At 53.9% G+C, this 24,004-nt stretch overlaps 2 protein-coding genes across 3 annotated transcripts in view; both read left to right on the top strand.

Annotated features, from left to right (window-relative positions):
- Positions 1-18,156, top strand: part of FBLN5 (fibulin 5) — a 69,532-nt gene extending 51,376 nt beyond the window's left edge. The window contains exons 7-11 of the mRNA XM_025467817.3: positions 1,738-1,857; positions 6,001-6,123; positions 7,033-7,159; positions 9,711-9,906; positions 17,192-18,156. Of these exons, the coding sequence (XP_025323602.1) occupies positions 1,738-1,857; positions 6,001-6,123; positions 7,033-7,159; positions 9,711-9,906; positions 17,192-17,353 (728 nt within the window). The 3' untranslated portion in view covers positions 17,354-18,156. The remainder of the gene's footprint in view (positions 1-1,737; positions 1,858-6,000; positions 6,124-7,032; positions 7,160-9,710; positions 9,907-17,191) is intronic.
- A 1,872-nt stretch (positions 18,157-20,028) lies between these two features.
- The window catches only part of TC2N (tandem C2 domains, nuclear), a 71,288-nt gene continuing 67,312 nt past the window's right edge, over positions 20,029-24,004 (top strand). Inside the window, exon 1 of one of the 2 annotated variants that reach the window (XM_049113572.1) lies at positions 20,029-20,183. The gene's annotated coding sequence lies outside the window, so the exon portion shown is untranslated. The remainder of the gene's footprint in view (positions 20,184-24,004) is intronic. The other variant, XM_025467820.3, reaches the window with a different exon arrangement.

Raw genomic sequence — 24,004 nt, 5'->3', positions numbered from 1 at the left:
GTGGGACTGTCGTTCCACAGGGGCAGCTGAGAGCTTAGAGAGCCAGGCCACAGCTCCCTCATCCTGGTCAGCATGTGGCCGGAAGCCAAGGACACCAGCCCTAAAACTGGGCAGTGCCATCCTGCCTGGACTGTACTCCAAGGCCCACCGCCATGGCATTTCCTGGCTTCTTTCTGGGGTGCAGAGCCTCCAAGCTCTGTTGGGGAGACTGGGGTCTCACTGGGCCCTCCCTGCAGAGCCCCGCTTTTTGTTTTGTTTTGTTGTTTCTTTCTTTACTCCCTCTAAAAGCTCCAAGGAGGCAGGAGTTGTGTGGGCCCAGGACCAGCTCTCCCCATTAAGAAAAGTTCAAGCTGTTCCCTATGAAGGTGTCTCACTCTGAAAACACCCAAACTGCTGTCCAGAGCCTTAAGAGGTTGACCTGGACTTCGAAGGGGATAGAAACTCTCTCAGCTGGGACTTGGGTCATTGGCATATAGAGCTAGGGAGAGGATGTGCTTAAAAAGGGTCAGCCAGTGCCAGTACAGAAAGGGGCTCCCTCCTTCCCCTCCCCTCACCCCGCTGAACTCTGCAGGATAACTCATGGGTGTTATGGGGGGATCCCTAACTCAGGTTCCAGTTCCAGCTCTGGTCTTGTCACTTCAGGGACTTGGACATATCTACCAACCTCAAAGCAACCTTAAAATTATTGATGTATCAGGGATGTACAATCAAGTGCACATTAAAGGCACATTATTTCATAAACGTTGCCACCTGTAGACCCCCATGCAGCCATCACCACACTCAAGGTGATGAAATATTCCATTATCTAAAAGGTTCCTTGTGCCCCTCTGTGGTCCTCTCCTTAAGCCACTGGGCCTGTAAGACAGGGCTGTGGTCCTTGGAAGGGTTTGACACATGTGAGATCCTTTGGTCCTAATGAATGACATTGTTAACGAGCCATTGTCTCAGCTCAGGCTGCTGTGATAAAATACCAGACTGGGTGGCTTACGCAACAGAAATTTATTTTCTCATAGTTCCTGAGGCTAGAATCCCAAGGGCAAGATGCTAGCACAGTCAGGCGCTTGTGGGGGCTCTGTCCCCGGCCCGCGGATGGCTGCCTTCTTACCATGTGCTCACATGGCTGAGGGAGCAAGCGTTAGCCCTCTGGTGTCCACTCTCATAAGGGCACAGTCCTATCGTCAGGGCCCCGCCTGTACGACCTCATTTAACCTTAATTACCTCCCAGGTGCCCATCTCCAAATATAATCATGTGGGGGTTAGGGCTTCAACATAGGAATTTTGGGGAGGGACGCAATTCAGTCTCTAGCAGTGATAGACTTGTAACTGGAAGGGTCATGGTTATTCGTTGACTTGAGACTTTGAGGTCAGCGGTGGTGAGGGAAGAGCCAGTCAGCAGGATAATGCAGCAGGTGATGAGAAAGAGCAAGTGTTGCCTGGAAACTCCTGTGGCTGAGCCTTGGAGCCTGGCCTTCCTAGGGGGAGTATGTGGCTACATGCATGCACATGGGTCTGATGTGTACACAGGCCTTCCAACCCTTCCAGCCTCTGAGCACAGAGGCCCTGGTCCTCCTGGGAACCCTCCGGGGTCTGCGCTCCGGATCTGGTGGGTCCTGGCTGAGATCCTTGGAGCCTGGGAATCTGGTCTCCTGGTGCCAGCAGATTTTGTGGCCGGTGCGTTTTCTGCTTCGTCTGTTTCTGTTGTGAGGATGGCCAGTGATGGGTTGTTGCTTTCCACAGACGTGAACGAGTGCGCCACTGAGAATCCCTGTGTGCAAACCTGCGTCAACACCTACGGCTCTTTCATCTGCCGCTGTGACCCAGGATATGAACTTGAGGACGATGGCGTTCACTGCAGTGGTAACAGGCTTTGGCGTTTGGTGACTTCATCTCTCCTAGGGGGGTGAGGGAGGCGAGGAGAATAAGCACGTCCTTTACAGGTGTTTCCTCTCCTCTCCCAGACGCATCCCCAGTTTGGGATATTTCCCAGGGCAGTGGGGTCATGACCACACCAAGCAGAGATGAGTCACTTCCTGGAAGATGGAGTAGGGCCCCCTCCCTTTATCACTTGGCCTTGAATGCAGAAGCCAACAGAGCTGCCTTTAGGGTCTGACGTGGGGTGAAGAGGGAAAGGAATCACCTGGGTTTGTGTACTGGTTTGAATTATCTGTCCCTACCCAGCGCTGACGAGTCCTGGGGTAGTGGAGATGGTACTCGCAGAGGGAAGTGGTGTCAGTATAGTAGGTCTCTCATGGGGGAGGGTGGGCGGGGCCCTGAATGAGTGAGATCATGTGTGTAAGTGAAAACGCTCCGTGAACCTCTGGACGTCTACGGATGCACACGGCCTAGCTCCAGGCCGGGCACACAGCGTGCACACGATCAGCGGTGCTCAAAGCAGCCATGACTGAATGTTGAATGCATGAATTCTTCATCATTTGTGAGAACATATTGTGGCTCTGTCAGCCTTTCATAAACCCCTTCCAAGACCAAGAAACTGTGGTTCTCTGCCAGCGCTGTCTTATGAATGCCATTCTGCTTTCCTTATGAAACCTGTAATGAGAACCTTGTAAGCTCCTACACGCCGTGGGAGTGGGGATGGCCTTTCACTCGCATGAATCCTGTAGCCTCCTGCGCGGAGCCACGGCCAGCTTGTTCTTTCTTCTGTTCTTCCGGCTTCCCCTTCTTTTCTTTCTTTCTTTTTTTTTTTTTGTTTTGTTTTGTTTTTCGTAAATACGGTTTTAAAGTCAACCCCGTTGCATCCACTTTTGGCCCTGTGAGCGATTGTGAGTTGGCACAGTCCAGATCAACGAGATGTCCCGCTGTATTCTTCAAAATAAGCGAACCCTACCCGAGGGCGTGAAAATCTGTCCTGCTGAATGGAAAGTTCCTTAATCCTGGTTTCACTGTGACGGGAACTGACCCGGGTCGTGAATGAGACTGGTCTGGTAGCTTCACCGAGGCCCGGGGTGCTGTGGGGACAGAGCTCTCTGAACAACCGAGCCCCCCTCCCCAGGGCCCAGGAGGCCGGAGCCCAAGCAGCAGTAGCAGAGAGCTTGAGGCGGATTAAATGTCTGCCCCAGAAACGAAAAACGTAGCTTCAGGCCTGAAAAGCTACTTTCCTCCTAGATTTCAGTTCCTCCCATGGCCCCCTAAGGACTAAGAGTGGGGAAAGGTTGGCGTTATGAGGGGGATTATTTGTTTCCCTGGGAGTCTGTACACATCCATGGGTGTTTACCGACCATCTGCGGGGGTGGTGCCAGAGGGTGATGGGAGACGGATGGAGCTGTTTCAAATCCCAGCTCCATTCAGTGCTTTCCTTGGCCAAGTCACTAGGGTGGCCATAAAGATGAGAAGAACTGGTGACCTGTGCTGTTCCATGTTAATTTACTTTCTCGGGCAGCCTGGTGGCTCAGCGGTTTAGCGCCACCTTCAGCCCAGGGCCTGACCCTAGAGACCCGGGATCGAGTCCCATGTCAGGCTCCCTGCGTGGAGCCTGCTTCTCCCTCTGCCCGTCTCTCTGCCTCTCTCTCTCCCTGTGTCCCTCATGAATAAATAAACAAAATCTTAAAAAGAAAAGAATTTACTTTCTCTGGGCAGAAGGGTAAGAGACTTCTGGCTACTCAGAGACTTTTACATCCCTGGTGGTTTGGGAAGGATTTTCACATGACTCATTTACCAGAAATGGTCCTCTTCTCCTCCATGACACCCACCTTCCACCTTCCTAAGACTTAGAGTGACCCCTGGCCACCAGAGGCTGTCGGGTTGGCCCAGGATAACAGTGCGACACAGGGACTTTGTTTTCTGCATATCCCCTTTCTCTGCTCCTCCTCTTTTGCAGGAACTGTAATTCTCAGTGCTACCGAGGCTAGTACGGCCCATCTACGCAGCACCAGCTCCTTTCTGGCTATATCCTCTTATCTCTCGGGGACTTGCTAAGCTAAGCTGATCCTGGGAACCATGGCAGGTTGTCACGTCAATGAGTAAAAGTGGCCTCAAGGGCGCTCCTGGCCAGAAGCCAGGCTTGTATTTGAGCTTTTTGGTGGAGACAAGAGCCAGGGCCCTGGTCAAGCCCTGGGGATTGCAGATCCCAGGATAAACCGAGTGGGCCTGGTGGGGCCCCTCTCTACCCAGCAGGAGGTGGAGGCAGGTGCTGCCTTCTCTGTCTGCCCTGGAGCAGCCCCCAACCTTAGAACTCCTCAAATCTGCTGATTTTAAGTCCCAAGCATGATTGCTGAGGGAGACATTACAGCATTGTGTTGACCAGTCATAGGATCTGGAAGCCGGCTGGCTGGCTGGCTTCAAATCCCAGCTTTCCTGCTTACTCGTTATCTGCAAACTTAGTCAAGTTACCTAACCTCTGCAGTCCTCAAGTTTTCCTCTATAAGATGTAGCTAGTAATAGCGCTTCCTTCATGGGGCTGAGGTGAGGATTAAACCAGATGCAACATGGGGCGCCTTGCGTCAGTGGAGCATGTGACCCTTGATCTGGGGGCTGTGAGTCTGAGTCCCATGTTGGGTGTAAAGGTACTTAAAAATAAATCTTTTAAAAAAAGATTCATGAGAGACACATGAGAGAGACACACACAGAGAGAGAGAGAGGCAGAGACACAGGCAGAGAGAAGCAGGCTCCATGCAGGGAGCCTGATGTGGGACTTGATGCCAGGACCCTGGGATCACATCCTGAGCCCAAGGCAGACGCTCAACTGCTGAACCACATAGGTGCCCCTTAAAAATAAAATCTTAAAAAAATAAAATAAGATGAGGCACGTGAAGCCCTCGGGAGCTACAGGTTTTGCCACCACTTGTGCGGGAGATGTGGATGGAATCTAGGAGCATAACAGAGATCCCAGAGGATACTCTCTGTTGAGGGGCTGAGCCTGGGCTGGGAGTCCTGCAGGGCCCCGGGGAGGGGGGGTGCAGGAGGGGAGCTGCTGGAAGCAGATCCTGCCTAGCTGAGCATGCTTTAACCTTTCACGTCAGCGTCCCGGGCCTGCTGGCTCCTAGGCCCTGCCCGGAGACCGCTGGGAGAGACGGCAAGGCGTTTCTCCTCCTCTGACAGGGGAGGCGTTAGGCACAGAACATTCGGGATCAGCCAGTGGGGGACAAGCTGCCTTGTTTGCACTGACACCCTCCCTGGGTGATTACAGCCTCCAGTGGTCTGGGAGGGAGGGAGCAATCCGAGGACATGTCACATGGGGGAACTGGTGAAAGCAAGTTTTCGGGAAACAATAAATGAATGTTTTCTTTGGCCCGCGTATCGAATGAGGCTCAAATGGGGGCTGTGTTGCCAAACTCTGTGTGTGAGGAGGAGCTGGCTCCCCCGAACCGCCCTCTGTGTCTGCTGCCACAGCCTCCGAGTTCAGTGGCTCCCGCTTCCCGTGGCCCCACGACCTGCTGGGGCAGGCGGGTCTGGCGGGGAGGATGCACTCACCCACCCCGTACCACTGCGGACTTTTCTCTCTCGAGATTTTTGGACACCGTGGACATTCCCTGACCTCCTGGATATGTCCCTCTTAGTTGCGATTTTTAGAAATAATATTATTTCTCAATTTTAGGGTGACTTGAGGGCCACTGGCACTAGTGAAGTGGCCCTTTCAGAGGACTGGGGTCAGGGGATGTTTCTTGGGGTCAGGGGAAGAGCTCTGCACCCAGAAAACTCCAGTGGAAGTGGAGGTCATATTTACCTGCTGGGCAGAATGAGTCGGTGATGAGTAGATAGTGTAGCTGAGCCAGAGAGAGTGTTGGAAATTCAGAGACAGGCTTCTGCTCCCTGTCGGGAAGAATATGCTAACAGTTAGAGCCGTCCACATGTCAGCAGGTGTCCTCGTGGGTCGTGAGCTCCCTGTCACCTTAATGTGCAAGAAGTAAACTGCCAACCTCGTAGCAACAGACATGCCACCATCTGTGTCAGGAGAGTGTGAGAGCTGAAGAGAAAACCAGTGACGCCCCCAGCCCCGGGTGGTCTGACAGACTATGAGCAGCAGGTGTGACTTGTCGCCCCCAGATATGGACGAGTGCAGCTTCTCTGAGTTCCTCTGCCAGCACGAGTGTGTGAATCAGCCCGGCACGTACTTCTGCTCCTGCCCCCCTGGCTACATTCTGCTGGAGGACAACCGAAGCTGCCAGGGTGAGGCCATCCAGAGGGTCCCAGCTGGGGTGGGGGTCACCCGGGAAGGAGGCAGGATGTGGGCAGGAGTGGGTTCCAGGGGCTCCAGGGCAGCAGGCTCTGGCCGGGATTCCTGGCTGCCCAATCCCATGACCCATTCTCTGGCCTCAGAAAGGACACGGCTACTTCTGCTTCTATGATGAACTCCACAGACATGGGTGGCACCCCAAAGGGCCGGTCCGGCCGCCCCAGGAAAGTGTCTATGACCCCTGGGAGGACCCCAATTAGCGTTTCTCTACTGATTCCGGGAGCACGGCCTCCAGGGGAACTCACACAACTGACCGCCGTGTCCCTTTAAGAGTCAGGACCCCAGGCTGGGAAAGGGTGCATCTCCTTCCGATGGCTGCTTGGGCAGATTCCTCAAGCCCCACGGCCCACCTGCTGGGCCAGTGCAGGGGCAGGTGGTGGCTGAGCCTTGACCCATTTCAGCTCCTTGAACCTTCCTTACCTGAACACCAAAGGCAAGAATTCCCCATGTCAGTGCTGGGCAATAGAAATGTACAACCAGTTACAAATAGGAGCCTTATGCGAATTTAAAAAAAAAATAGGTACCATTAATTTTAAGAATACATTTTATTTTATATATTATTTAATGCAGTATGTTTACCATATGTACTCGATACAAAAACTACTGATGAGATACTGCATTCTTTTTTCGTACTGAGCGGTGGAAACCTGTGCCTGTTTTCTACTGACGGCACATTTTAGTTGTTGGCGGCCACACCTCAAGGGCTCAGTAGCCACCTGTGGCCAGTAGCTATCGTACCAGGTGATGCGCGATTCTATAGTAAAGGCCCAGGCGACCCCCACAGTGCACACATCTCGGAAGGCGCTGTCCCGTTTTAGCCTCTCCTCTACCCTGCATTTCAGATATCAACGAGTGTGAGCACGGAAACCACACGTGCAACCTGCAGCAGACTTGCTACAATTTGCAGGGCGGCTTCAAGTGCATCGACCCCATCCGCTGCGAGGAGCCGTATCTTCGGATTAGCGACAAGTAAGTCCTGGGAGAAACAGGAGTGTGAGGAGGGCCAAGCTCCAGAGGCTGCCAGCACGGCGTGAAGGACAGCGGCCCTGCTGGGGAACCGCACTGCCCAGAGATTGCCGATTGCACACACCCACACCCAGGACATCTTCTGCCCTCCTGTCTTCCCGTCCACATGTTTACTACCCAGAGTGACACCCATTCTTTGCCATGGAGACGAAGGGATGAGCTGGACCCATGCATCACGTCTTGTAGGAGTGCAGCATCCCACGGCAGTTTTCAGCTTGCAGGGTGCCTCCTGCCCTGAACAAAAGCTGGCAAAGGAGGACAGGGCCCAGCAGGTGGGGGTCCATTGCAGACGGCTTTGCGTGTAGCTAAGAGCTGTGCTTCCAGCCGCCCTGGGCCCTTTGAGGCTGAGCTGAGTGTCGGGAGGCCCCCCACGCCAGCTTCCAGGGCTGGTTCTCCCTGGGATCCTGCAGGCCACCCTCGCCTGTGCCTGGGGAGTGGACCCAGTTCAACTCACAGCCCGCATGCCCCGCATGAGGTCCCCCGCATGCCACTGGAAGCTGCCTGCCTCTGGGACCTGTTCCCTCACACTCCAGCCACCCCCTTCCAGCTCATTTCCTTGCTCCTGGGTCCTGTCCTCCTGCCAACCTGCGCAGGGCTGACCCTCACCGCTGCCCACACTCTGGAGTGCCCAGCCCCCTGACTTGCATGCGCCCCTTTCTGCCGTGTGGAAGGCATTTCTCCCACCGCCACACAGATACATCCCAGATCTTGGCACCACTACCTCCCCCCGCCCCCACAGCTATTTGTGATCCTCCTCAGCTGCCAGTCATCACGCCCTCCTGCAAGCTTCTTCATTTAGGGAGCAATTCTTTCTATGGGACACCTGCCATTCTAAGGGGCCATTTGGGTACCAGGGACATTTTGACTTGGCTATTTTGATCAGCCTTGAAAAAAAACCACAACTTTAGTAATTATTTTTATACATTTCTTTATTAGATGTTTGTTGAGCTCCTATTACGGGGCAGACACTATGCCAGGTGCCATGGTTCTTGCTGTTATGTTAAGGGAGGAGAAAGACATTTGGCAAATTGTCCCATAAGAGAATACGTGATAATGGACTGGGATGGGTGCTAGAAGCAGGAGGAATGGGAATTTACGGAAGGAAAATGTCTAGACTCGGGAGTCTAACAGCCCCTCTGAGGCAATGACATTGGAGCTGGAATGGGAAGGTGAGTCCATGTGAACAGAGTAGAAGAACAGAGGGAACAGTATGTGCTAGGGTTACAAGGTGTTGGTGAGCTTGGTGTCTTCACGGGATGGAGGAGGTCCAGGGGCCTGCAGCCCTACTGAGCGAAGGGGCAGGGGTGGGAGGGAAATTCACAGAGGCCAGACCCCATTGGTCATATAGGCTAAGGTGGGTGTTTAATTTTTAGTCAAGTAGCAAGGGAAAGGGGTGACCACTGGAGACTCTTCAAGCAGGATGGAGACAGATCTGGTTTTTGTTTGATGATGGGCACTCTGGCTGCTATGTAGTGGCCTGAAGCGGGAGGGAGTTATTAGGCCACCCCAGAGGTCCAGGTGAGACGATGGTGGCCAGTGATTAAGGAGCTGAGGAAGGGCGCTTGGATTTGGATGATAGTCCGGAGATAGAACCAACCAGTGTTTGGAAGCTAGATGGGAAGCCTGAGGAGAGTGACAGGAACAAGACAAGACTGACTCCTAGTTGTGCCCATCAGAGCGTGTCCTGACAGACGTCCTCATCCCGTGGTAGCTCTGACCCCTGGGGGGTGTCTTAGGGGGAGGTGAGAGATGGGGTGCCGAGGGAGACATGCAGGGGTGTCCACAACAGGCAGCCCTTGGGAAGAGAATCGTGACATTGTATTACAACCATGCCGTGCTGGTGTTTCACATTAGCCACTTTGTAGTAAAGACATTTGTGTCCATGATTTACTTCTCCTCCTGGAAGATGGACTATTTGAGGTCAGGATCTCATTTATCACTACGATTCCAAAGCATCTCACATGGGTTCTAATACATAGCTAATTTAGAGAGTTCAGAGCTCTTGTGTACTGAACGCCAAGATGAGGTGATGCTCTACACAGAGCAGGCCACGTGCGTGGGGAGTGCGCAGGGACCGCCCAATTCCTGCCCATCTAATGTGCTTCCTCACTTCTAGAATTCCGTTGTGAGTACACATGTCTGGGGAAGTGAAGGGCTAGGTGGCCAGTGACGTGTCTTGCCCAGTAAATGTGCGACAAATGTAACACGCATTAGAGAAGGGCCAGTGTTCTGCGAACCAGACATCTGGGGTTTATGCCCTCATGGCAGGACTATCTGATTGGTCAGAATAGGCCATTCTCTGGGAAACAGGGAGTTTCAGCTACACTCTGGTGAGTTTTTAGAGGAGACCCAGGGGCAGAGAGGATCTACAGGTACAGCATGCGGAAGATAAAAGCAGGGTGGCTGGCTTTCCAGTGTCTTAGTGAGGAAGTAGGTATAAAGGAGCATCTGGAAAGGATTTGTCGCATTCTCACGCAATTTCCCTCCTCAACAGCCGCTGTATGTGTCCTGCTGAGAATCCTGGCTGCAGAGACCAGCCCTTCACCATCTTGTACCGGGATATGGATGTGGTGTCGGGACGCTCTGTTCCTGCTGACATCTTCCAAATGCAAGCCACGACCCGCTATCCTGGGGCTTATTACATTTTCCAGATCAAGTCTGGCAATGAGGGCCGAGAGTTCTACATGCGGGTAAGAGGGGATGGTTACCATCTTCCACCATCCTTGTGTTGTTAGCCTGCCACATGCTTCTAGAAACAGGTAGGAGAGCAGCTGAGAGGGGCAGGTGTGAGGAGAGGAAAGGAGAGTAGGGGGCAGTGAAGACCTCAAGGTTCTGATTCCTGTTACCTTCTGGGCAGCTCTATGAAAACTGCTTCTCCTGGGTGAGCCTCTGGGTCCTCATTGCACAATGAGAAGTTAGGCTGAGATGCAATCTTCTGCCTGGAGGAGACGCTCCCATATCTGGTTGTCCATCCACTCCTTTGACAAATACTTACCACCTGCTCTGCGCTTCCAGCAACTGAAAATGGGGTAGCGGAGGAACCATCCCCCAGATCCCCGCCCTCGTGCGCTTACGTTGCAGGAAATGTCATGGTGTCCTCACAGAGGTGGGCGCCATCTGTGGCGTCCCAGAGTCACCATCCTGGCTCTCTCCTTTGCAATGAAGTAAAATGAAATGAAACCAAACATTAGGTTACTTCCATGGCACCAGCCGTGTTTCAAGCACTTGGTGGTCACCTGGGGCAGTGTGTTAGCTCAGGTGAGGAGCATGCCTGTTGTTGAAGAAGGTTCAATGGGATAGCCCTGACTGTGTCAGGAAAAGATTTTAGGACACGTGTCCCCCAACATATTTGCTTCTTTGTTAATTCCTGTGCTGCTGTGCTCTTGAGCTTCACCTCTGGCAGTGCTGGGGTGGACGCACCTCTTTGGAGACCCTCTGTTTAGAACGATGCTTTTCATGTTTCGGTGGGAATTCGGGCACTGGCCCGGCAAGTGGATTCTGGAGCTTCCTGTCCAGAGAGTCTCTTCCAGATGATGGTGGTTGAGGCCTACCATGTCAGCGTCCTGTGGTCACTGTGACAAATCACCACAACATGGTGGCCTAAGACGACAGACGTTTATTTTCGCATGGTCCTGGAAGCCGAAACCCTGAAGTTGCATTCACGGAGCTGAAAGCAAAGCTCCCAGAGCCACAGCCCCTCTGGAGCTCTAGGGGAGAAGCCCCGCCTTGCATCCTGCAGCTCACCACCGGCAGCCAGCATGTCCCCACCTGTGGCCCTATCGCTTTAGCCCCTGCGACTTCCGTCACAGTGCCTTGGCTTCTTCGTGCATCATGTCCCCCTTCTCCGTCCAGCTCACGTAGGATTGGATTCAGGGCCTGCCCAGATAATCCAGGATAATCTCCCCATGCCAAGAGTCTTAATTTAGTCACAGGCTAAGATCCCGTTTCCTTTAAGGGAATATTTACGGGTTGAGGGGATTAGGGCCTGGCATCTCCAGGGGCCCTTCTTCAGCCAGGAATCCGCATCTCTGCACATGCAGCGTGCGGCCCCTGGGGGCGCTGTGGCGGGGTGGGGGGAGCTCTGGCCCATGGAAGCTCTCCCACTTGGAAGGGGTTCCGCCTGCCCCAGGGCCTGGGAGAGGACCACCAGACCACCACCTCCCTCCCTCCTGGCGGAATCTTCCCATCCTTGCCTCAGGGGCTGGGACGGTCTAAAACCAGGGAAACCTCAGAAGCAGTGGTTGGAACAGATTCGCAAAGGTCCCCGGGGCTAGTCCCCTGGTGCCTGCAGCCTCACTGAGATGCTTTTGGCAAGACCCTCCTAGGACCAGGTCCCAGGTGATAACATGGTCTAGGAGCCAGAGGCCTTGGGAGAAGAGGGACCGAGCTGAAGGTAGAGGAGCTTCTGCAGGATGAGGACGGAGCTGCATTTGTGTCTGTGCTTTCTGTGCTGTCCTGCAGAAACCTGCATCCTGGGAGCTGCTCTGGTCCTGCGGCCTTTGGGAGCATAAGCACCCAACCCCCCATCCCCGCATCCTCTAGTTCAGCCTCTCGCATTTGTACAGACACAGAGGGTCCCCACCACAGGGCACAAAGATGCCCCTTTTGGGGATTTAAAATACCACCAGTGATACCTCTTGCCTCGCATTTTTTCCCCCTGAGCAGAAAAGAAGATCGTCAGAAGGTGAGCTTGCCTGGGCAGGATTTCAGTCGCTAGAGCACCACCTGCTAGGATCCCTCCAGCCCCACGCGGTCCCCGTGTGGCTGCCTGAATGGGGTCCCCAGTGGCAGTGGGGGAAGCCGACTGTCCTGCAGGCGGAGTGGACAGGAGGGAGGAGCCTTCCCGGAAGCTTCCCCTAAGGACTTAGATGTCAGGGACCCTCAGGGACCCTTGAGACTCACAGCACTGAGCTGTAAGCTGGTGCCCTCTGCGACACTGACTAGGGCCCGCGTTCTTCAGTATTTATTCAGAAGAGGCTGTCGGGCCTCTGAGGCTGAAGGAACTCAGCGAGGGTTTGCGCCCCAGAAGAGAGAACAGGCACCGTGAGGGGCCCTGTGCAGCCCCGGACTCAGGGGCAGGGAGACGGAGAATGTGCCTGGGAGTGGGCCTTCCACCCTCAGTGGAGCCAGGCTGACCTCTTCCCTTGCTTTCCAGCGCTCACCAGCTGTGCGGCCTCAGGCACATCACCTAACCTCCCTGGGCCCCAATTTCCACATCGGTAGAGTGTGGATCATAGTATTTACTTTGGGATTAGATGGGATCAGCTACTTAGCCCAGGGCCTGGGACACAGAGCGACTGCTTCCATCCCACGGGCAGCGTTAGGCGAAGCTAAAACCCTCAGCGTCACTAACCCCCTCACATTGCGGCTCCAGACCTGTGCACTCCTGGGTGCTGTGAGGTTACCCCCGTAGGGCTGACAGGCATTCCGAGCTGCTGTGGAGTTGTCTCCTCCCACATCCAGCCCAGCTGCTTTCAGCAGAAACTTTACCCCTCTGCCTCTTGTGCAGTGTAGCTTCTCCCCTTCCCTGACCAGGGGTGAGGATTCTGAGCCAGCTTCCCCTCCCCCCACTGTTCACTGTGCTGCCTCTGGCTCCTCCTCCAGGACCCGGGGGTGCAGCTGCTGGGCGGGAGCATTAGGGGGGACCCAATTCTCACTAGATTGTTGCCTTTGTAAGCAGGCGTCAGTGCTGTGTCTGCGTCACGGGGATGCTTTGTGGGTTCTTTGGAAGTTCCCCTGAAGATGTTGCACTGGCCATTCCCTGGCGTGGGCATCAGGGCCCCTCCATGGGGCCATTGGTCACCCCGAAGCACCCTCACCATCCTCTGGCGCTCTGTCCTGCACACACCTCCCAGGGGCGGGGAGGAGGAGGTGGCGCCTCGACAGGGCAGGTGCCCCAACAGGCCACTCCCAGCGCCCTTCCCCTTGCTGTGGTTCTAGGTGGTGGGGGTGCCCTGTGTAGGCTTCTCCAGGACAGTTGGGACTGTTGTCTGCACTCCTAATGCCAGGGGAACCACAGCCCTGGATGGTTCCCATGACCCCCATCTGGCTTGAGTTGGGGGCTGGGAAGGGTGCTTAATGCAGCCTGGTGGTGAGGGGGCCCAGAGAGACAGAGCTGGCCGGGGCAGGGGGGGGCCTCCCTGCAGGTGGTGGGTAACAGGTGCAGGAGCTCCTGAGCAGCGGGGCGCAGCCAGCATCACGCCCAGTGCCATCTCTACGTCCCTACGTCACTCCCTTTATTCTTCCAACCATCCTGTGGCCGGGGCCTGATGTGTCTGCGTGACTGTCCCAATGTCCAGATGTGGGCCTGAAGCACAGAGAGACAGAGGCTGTGTCCGTGGTCTCAGAGCAAGGACACACTAGAGCAGGACTTGAATCCCGCAGGCTCATCTCCAAATCTATACCTACTCTGACATTTCTCCTTAGGATGTGCAGTATTTTCACCTGCTCTTCTAGCTTTGAGATTCGGCAGAAATTGAGATGACTTTAACATCCAGTAACGGTAGAAAGTGTTCAATAACCAGTTCAAGTGTTCAGTAACTAGTCTTAGTTATTTTACATTGATAGCATTGATTCTTTTTTTAAGATTTTATTTATTTAGTAGAGGAAGACAGAGCAGGTGTAAGCAGGGGAGGGATGCAGCGAGAGGGGGAGAGAGAATGTGAAGCAGACTCCACTCCCAGCATGGAGCCCAACGTGGGGCTCGCTCTCATGACCCCGAGATCATACCTGGGCCGAAACCAAGAGCTGGGTGCTCAACCCACTGAGCGCCCAGGCGCCCCTGAGAGCGCTGCTGCTGCGGCTGCCATCAGGAGACCGTGAGCTCTGGGCCCTGGGTGTTGGCAGAACTGGACGGAGCATGGCGTGTAGGTGGGGCTTGCTGGCCCTCAGGCCTTCCCACTGAGATGCACCAGTTGCCTTACAAGCACACAGCACATGGACCACATACACCCACCTGGACGCCCGGGCTCATGTGCATGCAAACACACACCCCTTCCACAAGCACCGTGGGCAGCCCATCTCACCCAGAGCCCCAGACAGGGGACTGGGGACTGGGGGCCTTGGCCAGGTGACTCAGGGACACAAGTTGGGCCAGGAGGAGGAGCACGGTCACAGGTTCAGACTGTGCCAAAGCACGTTTACTCCATGACACCTGGACCAGGGGGCAGGTCCCGGGGAATGGCCCCGCTTGCTGAGGTCAGACAGTGCCGCCGGGCAGCTGGCTCTGGAAAAGGCCTGATGATGCTGAGAAGCAAGCCAGGAAGACGCACATGGGGGGCAGCTGGCAACCTCTGCCATGGCCCACGGGACTTGTGCCTTCTCTTGTCACATGCGTGGATTCAGCAGCGTGAACTGTGCAGCTTTGAGCCAGGCACTGAGAGTCCAGGAACAAACAGGATGTGGCCTGGGGGAAACCACACGGGGTGGGGGGAGGACAAATGGCCAGGCAAACATGGACAATGTCAAGTGGTGGTTCTTACCTGGAGCCGCGGCAGAGGAGGGTCAGGAGATTGAGATGTACGGAGACCGTATCAGAGACTGTGGTGGCCAGAGCAGAACAGGGCGTGGGCTTCAGACACTGCCACCTAGTGTGGTGATCTATGTACACTGTAGGGCCATAAGGATTAAATAAGGGATGTGCCCAAGGTCAAAGCCGAACGCCAGGGCTCCTAACCCCTCCCCAGTCATCATGACCGTTTTGCACCAGTGACCATGAAGCCAACCAATGAGCAGGGGCTCTGGGGAGGCCTCTTTTCCTTGATGCCCTTGGTTGTGCCCCAAAAGCCTAGTGAGTCGTGGAGGCAGCTGTCCTCAGCCTTCCTGACAGGTGCTCGAGGGCTCCCGTGTGCTTGTGGCCCTGGCAGGCATCAGACCTGCTGATCCCTTAGGGTCACTTCCCAATAGAGAGGCAAGAACCCTCTTATTCTCTGGAGACCTTTACCAGGCAAGCCCAAGGGAGCACCTTGGAGGTTCCCAGTTGCTCTGTTCCCCTCCCGGACCTCAGCCTCCCTCCCAAGGGCTGCCCGTGCTCAAGGTCCTCAACCCTTGGCCTTTGTTCATGCAAACAGCACAAGCTGCCAAGGTATTTGTCTATGTAAATGCTGTGGGCATTTCCCTCTGTGGCTGTCTCTTCTGAAGTGCTGGCCCTGTGCCCCGAGAAAGTTTTGCAAGAGTCCACAAGGAAGTCTGCACGATCCTCTGCGCAAGGAGACGCCAACTGTGCTGATGCTGATGGGAACAGAGGGAGCAGATGCCAAGAGGAAGTTTCAGTGACGTCAGGCTGATGATAGCCTGTGGACAGGGGAGGTCTCGGTTCCTGTCTGCCCCGCCCTTGCCATACTTGAGGCAGCTCTTGGGGATGGTAGAGCTTCATGGGGAGCCCTCCTTTTGTGGAGACAGATGAAACACTTGGTGTGGCTTTAAACAAGCCAACCATCTCGATTTTGCAGACCTGTTGCTTTCAGTTTCTGGGCACAGTGTTGGGCTCTGCAACCTCTCCTGTTCTCTCACGCCGTTCCCTCCCCAGGAGCCTGCCATCCGGCCCTGCACGGACCATGGGCGTCTCTCCCTAAGGGCTGTGCTAAGGAGAAGCAGCGAGGCACGCAGCAGCCTCTTGTGATAGTTGGGGTGTGGTGGGAAAGGCCTGGTGTCTGGGCTCGGGCAGCACCTCTGCCCCTGCTGGTCAAGCACTAGGCCTTGGTTTGCTTATTTAGCAAACAGGGAAACAATGAGACATGGCTGTGGGATGGCAGTCCTCATCCCCAGATGGGGTCCTGGGCTCTTAGAGCAGCACTTCCCACTGTTGATACTGTTGATGTGCCCGTGAATCAAGTGGGGAGGAGTCCTGCTACAGAGTCTGGCTCGGTTCTCAGGTGTCAGGTGGGGCCTGGGATCCTGCATTTCTCACCGGCTCCATGCTGGTGCCAATGGTACTGGTCTGGGGACCACACCTTGAGTTAACCAGGCCTTTCGGGGCTTTTTATAAGGATGAAATACATGCAGGGCTCAAGCAGGCCTCACAGGTGGCAGGGCCTCAGTGGATGTCTGCCCTTTTGCTCGGGCTTCTCAGAAGTTTTAGAGACCGATTCAGCAGAGGAGAGACGCTCACAGGAAATCATTAGGGCCTCAGCATTGGGGTCACAGAGGGGTGAGGCTGGAGGGGCGAGAGGCTGCCTTGTGGGAGCTCTGGCAGGGACTACATGTCAGAGGCCCCAGAAGGTCGATCAACATCCACTCGGGTGGGTAAACTTGGAACGAGTCCCTGGAATTGTTGGTTTAGGAAATGAGTGTCCTGGGTGCATCGGAGGCCGGGTCGGCTACACTCCCTCATTTTAGAGACGAGGCCCTGAGATGTGAAGGGACAGCCCTCTGCCGTGAGTTCCGTCAGTTACTCGCTGTTTCCTTCAGGATAATACTCGCTGAGCACTCACTGTGTGACGGGCCCGGGCTGAGTTCCAGGGCTGCAGTGGCAAAAACCCTGACCCCAGCGCTTGTCCTACAGAGCTCGCAGTCTGGGAGGGACTAGACATCAGACCTAGACCAGTCCCTGTGGACGGCGATGCACGATGACAAGTGCTTCCCACCCCAGGCAGACTCGGTGCAGTGGTGGGGGGGTCACCAGGTGACCCGGACTAGGTCGGGGGATGCAGAGAAGGCTTCTCCAAGGAGGTGACCTTGCAAGTGAGCCCTGAGGGTTTAGCAGGACCGAGCCCGCTGGGATGTGGGCAAAGTCCGGGGAAGAGAGTGACTCCACAGGGATGCAGCTGGGCTGCAGTGCTGTCGGGGGCGGCAGGGGGGTGGGGGCGATTGGGGCTGCAGGGGCCCCTGCTCTGGGGATGGCACGAGAAGCCCCACACCCCCGATAACAGCTGCCCCCCCTTCTTTGCTGTTGCTCAGTGGCATCTGGGCTGCAGCTCATGTGCCCCTGGCGCCGGCCAGGCCTTCTCTAACCAGTGTGCTCGCCTCTGTCCACAGCAAACGGGTCCCATCAGTGCCACCCTGGTGATGACACGCCCCATCAAGGGGCCCCGGGACATACAGCTGGACTTGGAGATGATCACTGTCAACACCGTCATCAACTTCAGAGGCAGCTCTGTGATCCGACTGCGGATATACGTGTCGCAGTACCCGTTCTGAGCCGCGGGCTAGGGGCCCTGACACTGCCTCTCACCAGCACCAAGGGGACAGGAGAACGGGAGGAACGAGGGGGAGAGTGGAGTGAGGTGGAGGTGCCGCTTCTCTTGCTGGCGGCCCCCAAGGAGACGGCCCTGTGTCCTGACCCTGCCTGTGGCGTGGCGGCCCCGTCACTCCAAGGGCCATGCTTCCCCCACTCCTTACAACACAGTTATTGGAAAGTATTATCGGCACCTGACCTGAGATCCACGGTGATTTTTCAAGGTCTTCAGTTTATTTTCATATTTTCGAAGGAAATAGGTGAGGTTCGCGGGGGTCTGGGTCCTCGTTCAGAAGACTGTGAACAGCTTCCTGCCACCTCCTGTCGCCTTCCTGCTTGTCTCTGGCTCGTTGCTGCCTTGCCGGGTCCCCCCGAACCCCGGGACGTGGGCCGTAGCTAGTTTGCTTCTTGTCCGTGCAGAGGAGGATGGCAAGAAACCCCAGCGGGATCTAAGGGCTTTTATAGAGTCTATTTCAAAACCACATGTGGTATTTTCAGCCAGAAAAGAAGTTGTTGTTTTCTTTAAGTTTGTGTAACTGTTTAATCCTTTCTTGTGCATTTTGAGTATTTTTTAAAGAAATTAAATGATAGAATTCCTTAAAAAGGCCTTAAGACACATGTTATGTTCTAACTTCCCAAACCCAGTCTCCTCTCCTGTTTAGCCCAATGTTCTCTTCGAGGATCCCTTAACCATGCTTTCTTTAGAATTTTTACCCAACTGGGTTGGAAGGCAGAGGTCTCTAAACAGATTAAATATTTGAAGAGATCTTGTGTTTGGCTCGTTTTGACTCATCGTGGATGGTCTGGCATTCGGGGTTGGTTGGTTGGTTCTGGTTCTTTTAGAACCTGTTCATTGTGCGTCGGTGTGGAAACTCCCGGGAGAGTGGGATGGGCCCTTGATGGGGGTTGGGGAGGTGGGGGCGCGGGCAGGGCAAGGGGAGCTGCCAGCTTCAACCTGAATCCTACTTCATTCAGTTAGAAAACCAGGAACCATCCCTCTGTCATGTAGATTATTTCCAGGTGCCCTCCCAGGACGCCCAGGTCATGCTGTTACTTTTAAATCAGTGGTCCTCAGTCCTGACTGCATAGCAATGCAACTTGTGGCGCTTTTAAGAAAAACAAACAATAACACCTGATTTCTTGGGCTCTGACCCCCAGACATCCTGATTTAGTTCGTCTTTGATAGAGCCCAGGCCTTGCGACTTTTTCTTTTCTTTTCTTTTCTTTTTTTTTTAAGATTTTATTTATTCATGAGAGATCCAAAGAGAGGCAGGTACACCGGCAGAGGGAGAAGCAGGCTCCATGCAGGGAGCCCAGTGTGGGACTCCATCCTTCGCCCTGAGCCCAAGGCAGACACTCAACCGCTGAGCCCCCAGGCGCCCCCCATCGGGCATTTTCCAGGGATGTTACAACCCCATCAACGGTAAATAGCTCCAGAGGCCTGGCATAGCTCAGGAGAGTCAGGACGGTTTCCTGCAGACTTGGTGGCCTTTGCCTCTCTCGGCTCAGTGGGGCGCACAGCAAGGAGCAAGGGGATGGCCCTGAGCCGGGGCACCCCTGGCGTGGGAGGTGGAGGGGTCAGGAAGAGGTGTGGAGCCTGGAATGCAGCCGGGTGCTAGGAGCGGGGCGCCAGGCAGCTCTGAATTACCGCCCTCGGCTCAGCACAGCCACGGGGAAAGGTTTCCTTGGACGTCAGAAGGAGACTGAAGGCCGGCGGCATCTTGGTGACTGAGGACCCACTGGTTTCAGAGGTGCCACATTTGGAACCAGACCTGCTTCTCTCTGGGGCTCACCTTTTACTTGTCCACGTCAAAACGTGGCTTCCTGCTTCTAAAAAAATAATAATAATAAGCAAGAGAGGCTCCTAAAAGCAGGCTGCAGGGGCTCCTTGAACCTCAGAGGTTCTTCCCAAACGTCCCAAATAGACGATGAGTTCGGTGTAAATGGATCAGAAGCATGTGGGATCAATTTACCTTAAAACACGCTGGGGCCTAAAAATTAAGGGGAAAACATCCTGGGGCAACATTGTGTATCAACGCCAAACCCAAAACATTCCGGAAAGAGTTAGAGAGGCTCCCAGATCCTGAAAGCTGTTGGCTCCCCCCACCGCTGGGGAAATCTGCTCGTAAGGTTGTAAGGTCGGGGATGAGCTTGCTCTGAGTCACAGCATTGCGCTTCCCTGGCGTCCCATGGGCGGCTGCTCCTGGGGGTTCGGTCCCGGGCCCCCACCCTGAGCCCTTGAGGACAGGCTCCCCGTCAGTCATCCGGCTATGCTGAGCCCGTCACAGGAGCCTGCTTGGGCCGCGTCATCAGGCCTGAAGAATGAAGCCCCCTGTGGCAGGCGGGGCGCTGCGTAAAGAGGAAGCACACCTGCACACGTCCCTGGGTTCCCCGCACATCTGGGCTCTCCAGGCATGAAAACTGCCATTCAGCTGCTCTAATTCTAAAGCCTTGTGATTCCTTGAAACGTACTGAGGGGATGACAGCCAGTATTTCCATTAAACTGCAACCTCAGTTCCACGGTGGTTTGCCAATCGTAACATTTTCTAACTGGCACAGGATCCACCCACCTGTTGCCGCTCAGGCCCGGGAACGTCCTTGAAATTTTCTTAGGCAACCGTCTTGGCCCTGGGGGTGTTATTGTTCCAGACGGCGAAAACACTGAAGGAAGTCTGGTTACTTCATTTTCAGCGGCACAGACGTTGTTTTTGCGGCCGCTTGTTTATTGCGGTGCGTGCACGTTCTTCAGCGGGTGAGCCATGAGGGTCCCCAGAGAGGCCACCCGGCAAAGCAGTGAGTATTCTCGACTCCCCTCTCGACACACGGAATCCTGTTTGCAGAAAGGTTTCTTCCTTGGGGGGCGGAGAACATGCTTTGGGGGAGCAAGCGCCCACCCGGCTTTGGTTCAGCCGTTTGGTTCAGAGAGATGAACAGACGGTCCACGGATAAGATAGTTTCCTGAGGGACTGTGCTGCCCACGAGACGCAACGGGAGTGCAGTGTGACCGGTGCCTGTGAGCAGGTGAACAAGGTGATGAAATCGGTTAGATGTGTCTATTCTACGCGACAAAAATTCTTACGAACATCTATAGATACATATTTGAAATGTCCTGTAATACGCCTCTGCTTACAATCATTACACACCTTGAAAGAAAACAAAATCAATGTCAGGTGAAAATTTTCTTGTACTTTGAAAACACTTTTTTTTTTTTTAACGGATGGATTGACTCAGAGCGTCAGTAGGGGGAGGGGCAGAGGGAGAGCAAGAAAGAGAAGCCCCGGCAGACGTGGCGCTGAGTGTGGAGCCCTGCATGGGGCCCGATCTCACGACCCTGAGACTATGACCTTAGCTGACGTTGAGTCTGGCTCTCAACCCACTGAGCTCCCCGGGTGCCCCAGATATACTTTGTACCTTGACATGCAATGATTTCTTTTTCTAGAAAAAGAAAAAAAAAAGCAAACATTTGTTAAAGCTCTTCATTATTTTGGAACTGGCTGATGCTCATCAACCACAAATACACCAATTTTTTTCTTATTGGTATTTTGTTCTCGAATTTCTTACTGCCTGTATTTAACAAATGGCTGATATCTTCATTAGAATCCTTGCATCTTGAAAGAGGAAAGAAAACCACGAAACCTAGAGGCTTCAGGACAAAGGGAACATGTAGATGCAGGATTTATCCCCTTGGTAGCTCTTGGGTTGACAGTGCCAGTTAGAGTCTTTGACTCGCTGATGCCTCCTCACTAAGAATCTTTGCCTGCAGCCATCAGCGAAACAAATCATAGGCATGAGAAAACTGGTTTCAACTCCGGAAGTATTTACCAAAGTGCCATCTTTGGTGTCTTCTCACCAAGGGGAGTTACATGGTCACAGGCAGCATTAACAGCATTCCTTCCTCCCTTCCCTCCCAATAACGTAAGATGAAGGTAGCGCTAAGACATAGGTTGATGGCAAACGTCGAGGGCATTATGACACCAATGTATAAAGGTTAATTAATCAGTGAATTGTGACTGATGTAGGGCCAGAGAGTCATTGTATAGCCTGATGTCATGTAAAAGCAGTTTTTATTTGGGGAGGATTGTTTTGGTTTCAACCTCATCTTTTCTCTAATTCCTGCTGCCCACCCTCCTGCGGAAGGCACATGATATGGAAACCAGGCTCATATAACAAGATTGTGACTCTACTTTGAAACAGGTGCCTTGAGTTCTTCTGTATCTTAGGGTACAAACCATGTGTGATTTATCTGTCAAGAGGAGCATGGATTGCTGTTCTACTTGTGAAATATAACGTCCCCTGCTCTTTAAAATTTTACCGAAAGAGCCAATCATGGATGTGACGCCAGGCCATGGCCTTTGCACAGAACTTAGCCCTTCGTGGTAACCTGTTGTCTTATGGTTTGGTTTGGTTTCTGTCTGGTTCTGCACTGAAAAATACCCCATGGAGATTTGCACCCCACCCCTGGCATTTCCACGCAGCATTTTGCCCATCTTTCGGAACAGCAGACCCACGCACAGTCAGGTAACGCTGCTGGATTTTTATGTGCAAAGGCACTATTGACTTCATAATCTCCTTCTTCCCGTAAAATCATGGCTGGTCCAGAGGATCTCTTCAGCCCAGAATTGATGCAGAGGTGGGGACAGCTAGATCCCCCTGCTTCTTGCTTTTTCTCTGTTGGGACTTTGGAATGCATTTTCTTCTCGGGATCCTCTGTACCGTTTTTAAAAAATTCCACGACCCCATTTTTCATCATAAAAGCCAAGACATTTCGCAAGTGGGTGGTGAAAAGCTCCCAGGTAGCCTGCGAGGATTGGAGGACAAGAAGGCACACCTAAAAGGAGTGGGCGGCCCCATTGGAGCAACATCTCCAGAGGGGGCTGGGTTCCTTCCTGCTGACACCAAGCCAGGGCTCCGCAGACACTCGGGGGCCACACCCTGCTCTGCTGCCCGTCCCTCCAGCTGCACCTGCTGCACCTGCGTCTTGGGGACTGCGTCCAGCCTCATTCTTAATTTTCACCAGGTTTCACTCAGCTCGCCAGCAACCTGCTGAAGGCTGAGGTGGGAAGGAAGGGGAGGAGCGTGCACTTGGGGCAGGTTGGCTGGTTCCTCCTTGGGAGGTTGAACTCCACGTCCTTGCAGAGCTTCTCAGTTGAGGTCGTGGGCTTAGGGGAGGAGTTCTTTGCCTCTCTCCCTTCTCTTCCCATTTCTTCCTAGTCCTGTCTTCTTCACCTCCACCCCCACCATCAGATCTCCATCCCAAAGTCAGAGGGAGGCAGTCAGGGTGGAGTCCCATCCAGGAGAGCACAGTGGCAGCCTAGGGGCAAAGTCCGGCTCTTTCAGCCCCTCTTGTGTCCTCTTCACAGCCACAGAATTTCTCCCCAGTTCAGAACATTCCTACCTGAATAGAGCCAAGACCTGCTCCCCGCCCCTCCTTCTCCCATTATCGTTGCACACACACACACACACACACACACACACACACACATGCAGAAAGTGTCTTTATCTGGTGAGCTGGCCCTGCGTCTTCCTTGTGGCTGCTCTTCACAAGGATTCTTCCTTAAGGTTTCTTCTGATTTCCGGTGTCTCCATTCTAGGGTCAAGTTCCTTTATTCCAACACCCCTTGTCCAGGAGCCAGGCCACCCCCACCCCTCTCATTCCCAGAAATACATTTAAAATTTTTTTATGTATTTATGTTTAAAGATTTTGGTTTTTTTTATCCATGAGACACAGAGAGAGACAGAGAGAGAGAGAGAGAGGCAGAGACACAGGCAGAGGAAGAAGCAGGCTCCCTGTGGGGAGCCCGATAGGGAACTCGATTGCAGGACCCCAAGGTCACGACCTGAGATGAAGGCAGATACTCAACCACTGAGCCACCCAGTCATCCCGAAATGCATTTTTAAAAAAATCTTTCTAGCCCTCTCTTTGTCCCTCGTCCACCGTGGCATCCAGTGGCTAGACATAGTGCCTGTGTTCATCACGAACTCTGGGAAAAACTGGAGTCCCTTTAAATATAGGGCAGTGCACAGTGTCAAGAGACCAGGGCCCAGCGACAGCCCAGCGCTTGATTTGCAAAACATGGGCTGGCACTGTGTACAATCTGTGTATTCACAGATTACAGAATTATTCACCCAAACTATTCCAAGATGGTGCATAGGGATGTGTGTGTGTGTGGGGGGGGGGCGGGGAGGGTTCAGTTTTTTTGTTGCTTTTTAGTGTCAGGGGTAGAATTTGCTGATTCATCAGGTGCATACAACGCCCTGCGCTCATCCCACCTCGGGCCCTCTTTAACACCCATCACCCAGTGACCCCATCCTCCATGACCTCCCTCCAGCAACCCTCGGTTCATTCCATATACTTGAGTCTTTTAGGGGTGCCTGGGGGGCTCCATCTGCCTTCGGCTCAGGTCACGATCCCCGGGGCCCAGGATCGAGCCCCATGTCGGGCTCAGCGGAGCATCTGCTTCTCCCTCTGCCTCTCAAAATAAATTTTTTTAAGAGTCTCTTACGGTTGCCTCCCTCTCTTTTCATCTTATTTTTCCTTCCCTTCCCCCATGTTCATCTGTTTTGTTTCTTCACTCATACGTGGAAATTCAGAAACACTGGGTGGTTTTAGGGAC

This window comes from Canis lupus, chromosome 8 (genome assembly GCF_003254725.2).
Source record: "Canis lupus dingo isolate Sandy chromosome 8, ASM325472v2, whole genome shotgun sequence".
Lineage (NCBI taxonomy): Eukaryota > Metazoa > Chordata > Mammalia > Carnivora > Canidae > Canis > Canis lupus.
Note: the sequence above shows the minus strand (reverse complement) of the source record. Positions and strands in the feature narration are given on the sequence as shown.